At 38.2% G+C, this 14,151-nt stretch overlaps 1 protein-coding gene across 1 annotated transcript in view; it reads left to right on the forward strand.

Annotated features, from left to right (window-relative positions):
- The window catches only part of LOC115428800 (CUB and sushi domain-containing protein 3-like), a 965,368-nt gene that overhangs the window by 650,224 nt on the left and 300,993 nt on the right, over nt 1-14,151 (forward strand). Inside the window, exons 11-12 of the mRNA XM_030148025.1 lie at nt 5,703-5,806; nt 11,788-11,900. Of these exons, the coding sequence (XP_030003885.1) occupies nt 5,703-5,806; nt 11,788-11,900 (217 nt within the window). The remainder of the gene's footprint in view (nt 1-5,702; nt 5,807-11,787; nt 11,901-14,151) is intronic.

Consider the following 14,151-nt stretch of genomic DNA (forward strand, 5'->3'; position numbering starts at 1 on the left):
GAGGAGTAGAAGTCGGGAGCTGTACGTTAGTTACGTTAGTTATGGACCACACCCTCATGTACACCCCCTTCCCCCGCTCAAATTTTGTGAAGGGTCCACAACATTAACCTTTCATGGGACCCACAATTGCTAGCAGCACCCCTGGATACAGATGACCTCAGGACATAGTACAATAGAGGACAGAGTGGGTGTGGCTTTGACAGATAGGTGAATGAATGAGAGCAGTATGGGGGCGGAGCCAGTGAACCAATTTGTGTGTGTGTGTGTGTGTGGTGTGTGTGTGTGTGTGTGCGTGTGTGTGTGTGTGTGTGTGTGTGTGTGTGTGTGTGTGTGTGTGAGTGAGTGAATGAGGGAACTGTGCTGAGTTCAGTTTTTTCTATCTATTCTTTTTGTCCTGTTGTTGCCGTGGTTACGGCCAACAGTAACTGTTTAGAGTTCTGTTCATGAAGTCACCTGGTGAATAACTGGGGTCATCCTTAGACGACCAGCCGGACACTACTATATGTGTGAATATATCCTAATACTTCTTCATTCTACCCATAATACTGACAGATTTATTCATTTGGGGAGAAAAGTGTGTCATTTATTTCCTTTGACATATTATGTATATTTGAAAAAACACAAAATTTTGAACACAGTTTTGATAATATCTTAGTAGCAGATCGGGGGAAGGACGCAGGAGAATTGTGTGGTAGGAGGTCCAGTGGGGGTTCAAGGGGGCAGAGCCAGTGTAAATCAACATTATGAATGAACAAACAGAGCTAAATGGGTTGAAGGTTAAATTGATATTGACTTTAGTCAATATTTAGTGTGACGTCTGACCCCATGACAAGAAGCAGCAAAAACTGTCAGAAACATCTGGAATGTGTTGGATAAAAACATCACAAAGTGAACAAAAGGATTAAAGACATGTGGTGAAGGTACATGCTGTCTTCAAGGTATAACTGTGTAAGCAGTTCATTTATCAGACAGAGGCAGATGTTTACCTCCTTGACTAGTTTAAACTACTTGCTGTAGCCTTGGTCGGAAACATCACATGATGTTGATGTGACAGGTCTTATTTTCTGCTCAGGAGGTCTTGCGCCCCCTATTGTCTGACACCTTCTCAGGAAGTAGCCCAAACAAGTTAAGCAGGTAAACAACTGCCCCTGTCTGAAAAATGAGGTACTTACACATGGATTAAAGACATGTTAAATGTAAAAGGAAAGTCACACCAAATATGACCACTTTGGTTTAGAGAAGCTGAAACTTTGTTTTTTACGGCTGTACTTACTTTACTGTAGTATGTACAACAGTGACAAAAACAGCTTCTATAAAATATATATGAAATAAATATGCATGTTCATTTCAAAGCTGCAAAAACAACTAATCTAAAGGCTGCCCCAAACTTTGGCACAGTACTGTGTGTGTGTGTGTGTGTGTGTGTGTGTGTGTGTGTACACACACACACACACCTCTCTCTCTCTCTCTCTCCATATATATATATATATATATATATATATATATATATATATATATATATATATATATATACACACACACACACACACACATACAGAGTGGGGAAGCAAAATTTACAATGAACATTTAGTTGTTTTTTTCTCAGCAGGCACTATGTCAGTTGTTTTGAAACCAAACATATATTGATGTCATAATCATACCTAACACTATTATCCATACCTTTTCAGAAACTTTTTCCCATATGAGTAATCAGGAAAGCAAACGTCAAAGAGTGTGTGATTTGCTGAATGCACTCGTCACACCAAAGGAGATTTCAAAAATAGTTGGAGTGTCCATAAAGACTGTTTATAATGTAAAGAAGAGAATGACTATGAGCAAAACTATTACGAGAAAGTCCGGAAGTGGAGGAAGCAACAAAAAACGTACCGAAGCTTTTATTAAAGCTCTCAAATCCAAAATCCTAAAGGATCCAACCAAATCCATGAGAAAAATGGCAACTGAACTTGAGGCAGACAACAAGACTGTTAGAAATGCAGTAAAATATGATTTGAAGTTAAACTCTTACACAAGAACACCAAAACACTTGTTGACAACAGCAACAAATCCAACTTTAGCAATTTTTGGGAATCATGTTTATGGCCGCCTTCTAGCCCAGATCTAAACCCTCTGGATTCTGCTATTTGGGGCGTTTTAGAACATGCTACCAATAGAACATCACACAGCAATATCGACTTTCTTAAAGATACTATTAAAGAAGAATGGGAGAAGTTGTCACCCGAATATTTGAGGAACACTTGCGCAAGTTTCAGGAAGCATGTGAAGGCAGTTATTGAGAAAGAAGGAGGACACATAGAATAAAAACAATTTCTATTATGTAAATTTTCTTGTAGCAAATAAATTCTCATGACTTTCAATAAACTAATTGGTCATACACTGTCTTTCAATCCCTGCCTCAAAATATTGTACATTTTGCTTCCCCACCCTGTATATATATAGTATGTGTGTGTGTTATATAATTATTAATTGTTGTGATCTAATTGTTCTGTGTAAAAAGTGCCTTTGGATTACATACAGAAACATAGTGGTAAGTGTGAATATGGTGGCTGGGTAATTACACAAATGGACACATTAATCTCTACAGCACTTTGCTTGTGTGTATTTTTAAAACTGTGTGTGTGCGTGCGTGCACACGCGTGCGTGTGTGTGTTTGTGTGTGTGTGTGTGTGTGTGTGCGCGCGTGCGTGCGTGTGTGTGTGTGCGTGTGTGTGTGTGTGTGTGTGTCAGTGCTGATGCGTCTGTGTCATTTAGCAGGTTTGTAGCTAATACTTTAATCCAATCTGGAGCCTTACATGCCAATAAGACTGAGTCAGCACTAGAACCAAAGGGAGGATCACTGCTTCATCTGCATGCCCCCCTAACCCCCATCCCCCATTTAACTCCTTTCTGGGCACTTCAGGTGATGACTGTGCTGGTGCTTCTCAGCTTACTTCATGTTAATTGGCTGTGGTGGTGGTGCAATATGCCCAACAGATATGATGACAGACTAAAGTACATGTTGGATCTGCATCTACAAGTGAACTGTGTGTTTCTGCGCACGCGTGTGTGTGTGCAACAAATAAATAATAGTTAAACACAGGACAAAGAGGTTCAAGTCTGGTGTCAACATATAAAAATAAAACTGCAGATAAGTGAAAAGTACACTAGTCTCTTTTCCGTCGTCCATCTGTGCTAAGCTTTCCCTATATTTCCTAAATGTGTTCAAAATAGAAGTGTAATGTTGGTTTTTCCATTCAATCCCAAATGTGCTGATTAGTTTCTTTCTTCTGGTAGATGTCAGTAGAAGTCATTCCATAAACATGAACATACATTTGTGGTGTTTTGAATCTAGAATGCTTATTAACCCTCTATCTCCTACTAAATTCTAAAATGATTGGGTTTCCTGGTGTGTCCACACATACCCACACGTTTGGGTTCAACTTTTCTTCTTCTCTTGTTCTAACATCCATCAGCATTTGTTTGTCTGGATCATGTGACTCTAGTTGGACTAAAAGGTCTTTCCATTACAGTTTTGTGTCATATACATATTTAACTACGAAAAAACACATCTACCAACAACAACTATTCAGAGTAAAATGAGAGTTTTGGCAAAATTGTTGTTTTTCCATTCGACAAATTTATATGAACAAGTTCTATTCACACAGTTTGAGGGTCAATGGAAAAGAGCCTAATGACTTGTTTTCCTGAGCGTGTTTTTTGCATTGCTGCTTCAGAGGTGCAGTGGTGGAAGTCATCGTAAGGATACGTTGTTTATACTTGAACATTTGCACCAGTGATTCGACATCCAAAGATATTCGATTGGCAGATCTGAAAAAGAAAAGGAAAAACAACCACATTTATAATGTCTGACTCCAGCTGAATATTTGAGGGTAAAAAACAGCTGTTCTTGCGTAAGAGGATATTGATATGCACACACAGTAGCTATGCTCCATTTTAACACACCATGACAGAGGAGGCTCAGACCTGGATTCTGTTTTTGAATCTTTTTGAAGTCCTTTGGCTGAATATTGAATCTGGAAATCTGAAAATTCCTCACAAGAAGAAACGGAGGGGTGTGATGAAGGGGAGGCAGAGGGAGACTTCAGCCTTCCCCCGAGGGTCAAGTTGGAATTCTAGTTTGAAATATTTTAACTCCATACATTGCTAGCATCAAAGCTCTGCTCATTATTACACCCCCCCCGTTCCTCCGTTTCCTCCTCCTCTCTTCCATCAGTCTCTGTCTTCCTTCTTCTTATCTCTCCTCCTTTCTTTCTTTTCTTTACCTCCATACTCCAATCCCCTCTCTGAATTTTTGCTTTGCCAAAATGTGTTTCTCTGTGGTCTGAGATGAAACAGAAAGTGTTGGTTTAATAATTCCTGATCAGAGGTTTGAAGTTCAGGCTGATTCTCACAGCTTCAACAGTAGTGACAGACACTCTTCCTTCTTCTTCTTTTACTACTTTGAATGAAATCAGAGCACACCACACCATGTATTAATGAAGTCCAACAAGTTTGATTTCACCTTTGGTCTCTTTATCTTTCAATGAAAAAAAAAAAAAGTGTTGAATATGGTTACAGCTGAAGCATGTGTTTTAAAACTCCATCATTTCACAAGCAACATTCATTAGCACATGTAATAAATGTCAAAATTAACAATTACTCTGTTAAAACCTTGTGATAATGCATATTTATAATTATTATTATTGATGGATGGATTCTTGAAAACATCTCATGTCATGCTAAAACTGACACAAGCACACGGTGAACCCAAACACAAGAACAAAACCAGACTTAAACTACAACTTAGGATGAACAATGACCTAGATTCATTCACTAATCATAGAAATATTTATTTATAGAGTAGTTTTATATGTAAGACAAAGTCTTTTACAAAGAAAATTGATCAAACTAATAAAGATTCAAGACTCAAGATCCTTTATTGTCATTCAAATTAGCTGTGATGAACAACATTACTATCCACAGATGAATGAAGTTACCAGTAATAGTGGGTTTAGATAAATATGATCCCTTTAAATATAATTTGAATAACTCTGCCCTCGTCCCCACGGAGAACTGTCTGTATTTCTGTTTTAGAATCATCTTTCATTTGGAGGTAACAGGGGGCTTAAAATCCTTGAAAATGCTTCAATTTCAATGCTGTGTTTTTCAAGGTCTGAAAAATGCTTGGATTTTAGTTTCAGTGCTTGAAAGTGTCTGCAATTCCAACTTTGGCTTGAATTAATATTAAAAATAAATTAATCACATCACAAAGATGCTTACACAGAGGTGATACATTTTGAAAACTAAAACTTTGTCATAAAGTAAATTCCAGGTGTTCTCAGGTCAACTCCAGGTACATTTGGATCTTTGTCTTTGGCACAGTTCCAGTGTTGCCTGAACATCACACTTAATTTCTAAACATTTTGCCATTTTAAAACATAATTTTAGATGTTTGTAGCAGAATACAGCATACATCATTGTGATAAAAGTGAATCAAATAATCATTAGTATATGTATTCTTGTAGATATAGTGATAAGATGTTGTGATGAAACCCTTAAATGTGCTTGAATTTGACCTTGAAAAATGCATACAAACCCAGAGGTAAACTTTTACTGTTCCTTATGAACGTTACTGGGATGAAGCTGAAGTTGGTTTGGAATGTTTTTACTCATCACACTGACGTGTGCATGTGTTTGACCTGTAGGTAATCCAGATCAACTTTGAAGAATTTGACCTGGAGATTGCATACGACACTCTGACTATTGGAGATGGTGGTGAGGTGGGAGATCCGACAACCATACTGCAAGTGTAAGTATTTAACCCTTTAAGACCCAAACGTCCACCTTTAACCTAAACAATCTACTAATTTAAGCTGTTTAATACCTGTTGATCCATTAATCCTATCAATCCAAGTCAATATTCGGTGTAAAATGCAGTTCATCTTATTATGGTCATCAGATATGATGATATTTGGATGTTCAGAGGCTCCATAGTTACCATGGAAACACCGTCATCTTCTCCATCATTGATTCACCAGTAAAACCCATGGAGTTGGATCAATGACAGTGGATGGACACACTGGGTTTATGTATAGATCAAATAAAATGAACAAAAATAATTACAATAAATGTACAGAATAATAAATAGCGTGAAAAGAAGCAAAATATAGACTAAAATTAAGTACGAAAGAATAACATAATCAACCAAATTAACAAAAACAGCCAAAATAATGAATAAAATAAACAAAAATGAATGGAAAAATAAACAAAATAAGTAACATGAGCACAATAAACCACAAACAAACTAAATTCAAAAATTGTGACGGACCGAGTACAAAGCCAGAACCCAAATGCAAGACCAGGAAACTGACGTAAGGTTGAGAGTGTTTATTTAACACAATCACAGGGAATAAAGCACAACATAGAATAATTAACACGTCTGTGAAGGCGTTGGCTTCTGGACCTGTTGTGCGGGCTGTCAGCAGGGTCAGTGGATGGTCAGCGCAGCCGAGCCGAAGTAATCCCGACAGCAATCCGACTATGGCAAAACGAAGGGATGTCAACAAACAGACCAGGTCATACACAGGTAGGCTAAACAGAAGGCAACGGGACATGAGGAGCAGGCTTAACTCACGGTCAGTAATCCAGGCGAAGGGTCGAACACACAGGTAAACGATGGAGGCTGAGGTATCACAGGGAGTAGGCAGGATCAGAAGTCAGGTAAACAACCCAGGTCACAACAGACAAGCAGGCGAAAAAGGAACAGGCAGAATCGGTGGTCGATAGGCAAAAACGGGTCAAAACGGACAGCCAGGATCCAAGGAACACTGGTAAGTAAGCACACGAGTGTAGCAAACAAACTGGCAAAGACAGAGGGCAAGACACAGGGTTTAAATACACAAGAGGGCGGGAAGACAATTAGACACAGGTGGAACACATCAGGGCGGAGGCAGGTAATCAGGCACAGGTGAAAATATCAAGGAGGGGAGGTAAAAACACCAGACACGACACACGAGGGAAACTTAACAAAATAAAACAGGAAATGACAGACAAAACAGAAAAGACAGACAAAATCCAGACACTGTCTGGGAGTCGACATGACAAAAATTCAACAAAATGAACAAAAATGAATAAAATAATGAGCAAAATGAACAAAAACATATAAGATAAAAATAAAAATAAACAAAATGGATAAAAAATGGAAACACTGATTCCCCAGTAAAACCCATGGAGTTGGATCAATGACAGTGGATGGACACACTGGGTTTATGTTCAGTTAATGACAGATTGGACTGAAAAAGACACTGTTTATTCAGTTTTCTTTGTTGTAAAAATAATAACCTTTGAATTTACTCCGAGTTTTCATGAACATCTACATGATCAGTGAATTAAATTTAGGGAAAAATAAACGATTTACAGTGGAAAAAATGCCAAATACAAAGGATAATATTAGAATGAATGGTGAAAAACCACTTCATAAAAGTTAAATAGAGAGATGAATTCATTTGGGAACTGAAACAAAAGTATCACTGGGTCTGTATGGGTTAAAATGTGATGAAAAATCCTCCAGTGAACCCCATGAGGTGGCGCTGTCACACACTTTATTACACAGTAAAACATGTTCATCATTAAATATAAAGGTTCAGAATGACCGCTGTGTATGCTTTAATGAGTACTTTGGCCATTTTCATTCTGGTCCCGGTGTTAACTGTCAGACATCAACACACTGTGAAACCTCCCCAGTTCTTTGTTGCAATTAGATATATCGTAAAACCACAGGCTATATTATGTGTGTGCCACTTGGAGAGATGAACTGTTCTTACATTTTGAAAACGTTCTGCAGTGGCCAAAAGAAGAACAAATGTGCAACCTTTACAAAGTGTCTGCTTTGGATTCAGTTTGCAGGCTGTCACTGCTAACATCCATGCCATGAAGGAGGCAGGAGCTGCACAGCAATGCATATGTACTGTGGAGTTTTCTAACTCAAACCAAAGCATTCAGCTGCAGCTCAGTATATTCCAGCAAATTATGCACACTTAGCAAATATGTTTATGTAAATACAACTGTAAGGAAGAACACTATGTTTTATTTTTTAACCATTAAAGACTTAAACAACCACTTTAACCCTTAAAGACCCAAACATCCACCTTTAACCCTTAAAGACCCACATGTCCACTTTAACCCTTAAAGACCCAAATGTCCACCTTTAACCCTTAAAGACCCAAACGTCCGCCTTTAACCCTTAAAGACCCAAACGTTCGCCTTTAACCCATAAAGACCCAAACATCCACCTTCAACCCTTAAAGACCCAAACGTCCACCTTTAACCCTTAAAGATCTAAATGTCCACCTTTAACCCATAAGGACCCAAACGTCCACCTTTAACCCTTAAAGACCCAAACATCCAGCTTTAACCCTTAAAGACCCAAACGTCCGCTTTTAACCCTTAAAGACCCAAATGTTCACTTTAACCCTTAAAGATCCAAATGTCCACCCTTAACCCTTAAAGATCCAAATGTCCACCTTTAACCCATAAAGACCCAAACATCCACCTTTAACCCTTAAAGACCCAAGTGTTCACCTTTAACCCATAAAGATCCAAACATCCACTTTTAACCCTTAAAGACCCAAATGTCCACTTTAACCCATAAAGACCCAAATGTCCACTTTAACCTTTAAAGACCCAAACGTCCACTTTTAACCCTTAAAGACCCAAACGTCCACCTGTAACCCTTAAAGACCCAAACGTCCGCCTTTAACCCTTAAAGACCCAAACGTTCGCCTTTAACCCATAAAGACCCAAACGTCCACCTTCAACCCTTAATGACCCAAACGTCCACCCTTAACCCTTAAAGATCCAAATGTCCGCCTTTAACCGTTAAAGACCCAAATGTTCGTCTGTAACTCCTAAAGACCCAAACGTCCACCTTTAACCCCTAAAGACCCAAATGTTCGTCTGTAACTCCTAAAGACCCAAACGTCCACCTTTAACCCCTAAAGACCCAAACATCTGCTTTTAACCCTTAAAGAATGAAAAAAGGTGAACGACACGCACATCCAAAATTAGAGGTGTGCCGGATCCCAAAAAAGTAGAACGTGAGAAAAAATAAAGGAAGGTCCGCACAACCAGTGAGCTCCCAAACCATTTAATCGTGACGTTTCGGGCCAAGGCCCTTCATCAGACTACTGATGGGGTTAGTAGGGGTTAAACGTCCACCTTTAACCCCTAAAGACCCAAACATCTGCTTTTAACCCTTAAAGACCCAAACGTCCACCTTTAACCCTTAAAGACCCAAACGTCCACTTTTAACCTAAACCATCTACTGATCTAAACTGTTTAATACCTGTTGATCCACTAATTCTATCAATCCATGTCAATAATTGCTGTAAAATACAGTTCTTCATCTTTTTCTGGTCATCATATATGACCCATTTGAACGTTCAGAACAAGGTCATAATAGTTTTGGATTTTTAATTATAGTTTAGTTTTAATTAGTTTTGACTTTTTTTTCTAATTCAGTTTGTTTTAATTAGTTTTTAGAGCAGGTTCACTAGTTTTTATGATTTTTTTTTTTTCCTGAATGCTTAGTTTTAGTTTAGTTTAGTTTAGTTTTGGTATTAGTTTTAGTTATTTCATATATTTTATCTTCCTCACCATCCTATTTAAAGAAATTAGTGAGGCGCAGATATGGGTTACCCTGGACACTTTATTTGGGGGTCGGGTTAGGGCAGCTCATTGACTGAGCAGAGACACAAACACATGTACAGTACAATGTATAAATTCCCGATAGCAGGTTGGGGGTGTGTGATCCATGCACAGTGTCACTTATGTGAAAACAATGCAAAGATGTGCAAAGTGTGAGAGGAGATGCACAAAGCAGCCAGCAGTAAACCAGACAGACACATATATAAACCAGCTAACCAGCAGTTAAACCAGATAGACACATATATAAACCAGCTAACCAGCTTTGAACCAAATAGAAACATATATAAACCAGCTAACTGGCAATAAACCGCGTACAAACATATATAAACCAGCTAACCAGCAGTGAACCAAATAGAAACATATATAAACCAGCTAACCAGTAGTAAACCGCATACAAATATATATAAACCAGCTAACCAGCAGTAAACCGCATACAAACATATATAAACCAGCTAACCAGCAGTAAACCGCATACAAACATATATAAACCAGCTAACCAGCAGTGAACCAAATAGAAACATATATAAACCAGCTAACCAGTAGTAAACCGCATACAAATATATATAAACCAGCTAACCAGCAGTAAACCGTATACAAACATATATAAACCAGCTAACCAGCAGTAAACCACATACAAACATATATAAACCAGCTAACCAGCAGTAAACTGCATACAAACATATATAAAACATATAGAAACATATATAAACCACTTATAAACATATGTAACCCAGTCCATCAGCAGTAACCCACACACCTTAGCAGATATCTCATATCTTAATCATCTTCAGTTCCATTATTAGCCAACTTTACTTCATTTCAGTTCAGCTAGCTGTAACTAGTAACATCAAATGTTTTTTAACATTATAACAGGTTCCATACCTCTGTAATTGGATTAGTTTTCATCCTCCTCTTTTCTCCTCTTCTAAACTGTGCAGTTAAGGCCTTGGAAGGCCTTTTCATGGTGATAAACGCTTCAGTTTTTACCTGGATGCTAGTCCTGTCTGATACTGTCCTTTAGCTCCACTCTGTCTCTGTCACTCACACACACACAGTGAGCAAAAAAAAAAAAAAAAAAACAACCCCACGCATTACTAAAGTTAATCCCATACAGGACTCTTCTACTTTGTCCCAGCTTTAGTCTGTATGCTCCAGGGTAGAGTGGGGACCAGCTCAAATTGCTGGAGTGAAATAAATCAATTTGATATCAATCCGACATTGACAAAGATGAAAACAAAGGTAATTTTATCCATAATTTTTATACGTTTTAGTTAGTTTTGTAAGCTCACAATACAGTTTCAGTTAGTTATCGTTTTTTTCTTTTAATTATAGTTCTTATTTATTTCAGTTAACGAAAATGTTTTTTCAAGTTTAGTTTTCATCATTTCGTTCGTTTTCGTTAACGATTATAACCTTGGTTCAGAAGCTCCGTAGTTACCGTGGAATCACCATCATCTTCTCCAACACTGACTCACCAGTAAGTGAATCGGGGAATCATGGAGTTGGATCGATGACAGTGGATGGACACTCTGGGTTTATGTTCAGTTAATGACATATTAGACTGAAAAAGATACTGTTTATTCAGTTTTCTCTGTTTCTGATATAATGACCTTTGAATTTACTGTGAGCACTGCAAAAAGGGGTGTCTAAAAACATGATAAAAATGCTAAATCTAAGGAAAAAGGTCCTCAAAACAAGTGAAATATGTGTCCATGCAGCAAGGGAATTTCACAAGATTTGTTGAAATCAGAAATTAACTCTTAAAACAAGATCAATGATCTAACACTTCTACATTTAAGTTTTTTTTTTTTTTTTTTAATCTTTGTAAGAACCAAATAATTTGCAGTGAGCTTTAATGAACACCTACATGATCAGTGAATTCATTAGAGGAAAATACATGATTTACACTGAAAAAAGTCAAACTGAACAGGATAATCTTACAATAAAGGGTGGTAAATAACTTAGGAAAAGGTTAGAAAAATGAATGTGGGAACTAGCACAAAAGTACCACTGTATGGGTTAATGGTTGTTATGGTGTCAGTGATGTTAAAACCGTTGTATGTGTTTGCTTCTTTTGTGTTTCAGTCTGTCAGGTAGCTTCGTTCCTGACCTGATCGTCAGTATGACACACCAGATGTGGCTTCATCTCCAGTCAGACGAGAGTGTCGGCTCCATAGGTTTCAAGATCAACTATAAAGGTAAGGCTGAAGAGCGGATTTGTGCATTAAACAGAAGGAGAAAGAGAGGAGGGAGGGAGGTGACTATATGAAAGGAATGCGGGAAAGAACTTATATTGAAGTCGTCAAAGCATGTACTTTTGAACCAAGGTACCTCCCCAAATACCCACAGTGCTTCTCTCCTTGTGTTGCAATGCATTATAATTTATGAAACTGAGAGTATGAAACTCTAAAGTGGGGAATAATGCAAATATTCTGCTGCACATTCATGTTCTTACAGCTTGTTTGTATGAAAATGAATCTACACATTTGGAAGTGATGCTGTTCTGTATAAAGGTTAAATTAGCAATTTATGAAATCATAAATAAAATGCCACTATCAGACAACAGAGCAGCATTTTACCACAAAGTAGCGGCAGGGCCTATGGGGTAAGAAAGGTGTCCAAATATTCATGTGCATCAGACAGATCTGTGTGCATATTAGTCTGTAGACGAGCAAAAATAAATATAGTTGTGCAAAACATTAATGTGTAAACTGTTGAATGAGTTCAGTCGTACATTAAATGTATTGTGTGTATTTGATCAGAATATGAATGAATAAGTTTAGACAGAATTACAAACAGGAAATCCAACTGTACCATTGTTCTTTCTCCATCACAAATACAAATTCACCAACGTGACTCTACTGTGGAAAATCCGTCCCCACTTCACAGACATTATTTCTGGAACAGAGGATCCATGGATTCGCAGACTGACCATGAGTTCAGGTTCCAGATCAGGTTCCATATCAGGTCCAGATCAGGTTCCAGATCAGGTTCCAGATCAGGTTCCAGATCAAGTCCAGATCAGGTCCAGATCAGGCAGGATCACTGTCCCAGATGGATAACCAAGTCAGAACCAAACCAGGTCCAATCCAACCATTAGTCCACTGTTCTGACCATGGAGAAGGAACCTGAACTCAGTCAGTCTGTGAATCCATGGATCCACTGCTCCAGAAATAATGTCTGTGAAGTGGGGTCGGATTTTGGACAGTAGAGTCACGTTGGTGAATTCGTATTCGTGATGGAGAAAGAACAATCGTACAGTTGGATTTCCTGTTTGTAATTCTGTCTAAACTTATTCATTCATATTCTGATCAAATACACACAATACATTTAATGTACGACTGAACTCATTCAACAGTTTACACAGATTTTTTTTTGCTCAACTACAGACTAATATGAACACAGATCTGTCTGATGGACTTGAATATTTTGACACCTTCTTTACTCCATATCAGGTTCATCATTAATATGCTGAAGCAGGTCGATATGCAGGTTAGACAATATACAATTAAAACTAAATGCTAATTGCAGGTAGCATATTAGTGCCCTGTCAGTATTGGTGCGTATCTCAGTGCAATAGTACACTTCACCATGATGATCATTAGCCTGTGGAGAAACATCAAATCACAGCAGAGTGGAGTAATCCAATCATCCAGTCAGCACCACATCTGAATGTATTATTGTTATTGGGGTGTAAAGATTCACTGATGCAAATTAAAGCCGCTTTAAAGATCTGACTACATTGGTATGCAGACCTGAACAACTTCAGTGGACCATGAATTAGTCTGTACGACACAAGGACAGTTGGACAAATGTTGGTCATCTGTAAACACTGTAGAACAGTGAATAAGTCCAGTGATAGGACAACAAATCTGAAGCAGCTTACACCCCATGAGGCAGATGTGAACAGGAAGTGAAAGTTATGACAGCAGCACAGACAGCTCAGTGAGGGTCAAGGTAATCACAGCATCAACAGTTTATTTATTGGTCGGGGCTGAAGAATTTCCTATGGTGTTGAGACAGAGAGCTTTCATGACATGGTAAATATTTTAGATCCATAGTACAAGACCAATTAGATTGCATTTCAGAGTCTGAGGTTAAAGTAAGGAGCAAAGTGAGACAAGAAATGACACAGTAGAGCTGGGATTCAAGGCTCTATGACGGGGGCCAGATATTTAGGAGCCATTCGTTCAAAAGAGTGTCTCCATGATAGGTTTCTGTATGTTTTTGAAGTCAGCCAGGGGTAACTTGTGCTTGATCAAGGACATAATCACTGGGGGCAATTAGAAGGTATAATTAGGATCAGAATAATCCACACTCACACATCTTACCAGTTTAGACTCTATTGGTGGGAACTATTGTTAAATATGGATGATGATTTCATTTGTCTTGTGTTTTCATTATAAATGTTTCATAAGGTGGCTGCCATGTTTTGACAGTGAAATCACT

This window comes from Sphaeramia orbicularis, chromosome 11, assembly GCF_902148855.1.
Source record: "Sphaeramia orbicularis chromosome 11, fSphaOr1.1, whole genome shotgun sequence".
Lineage (NCBI taxonomy): Eukaryota > Metazoa > Chordata > Actinopteri > Kurtiformes > Apogonidae > Sphaeramia > Sphaeramia orbicularis.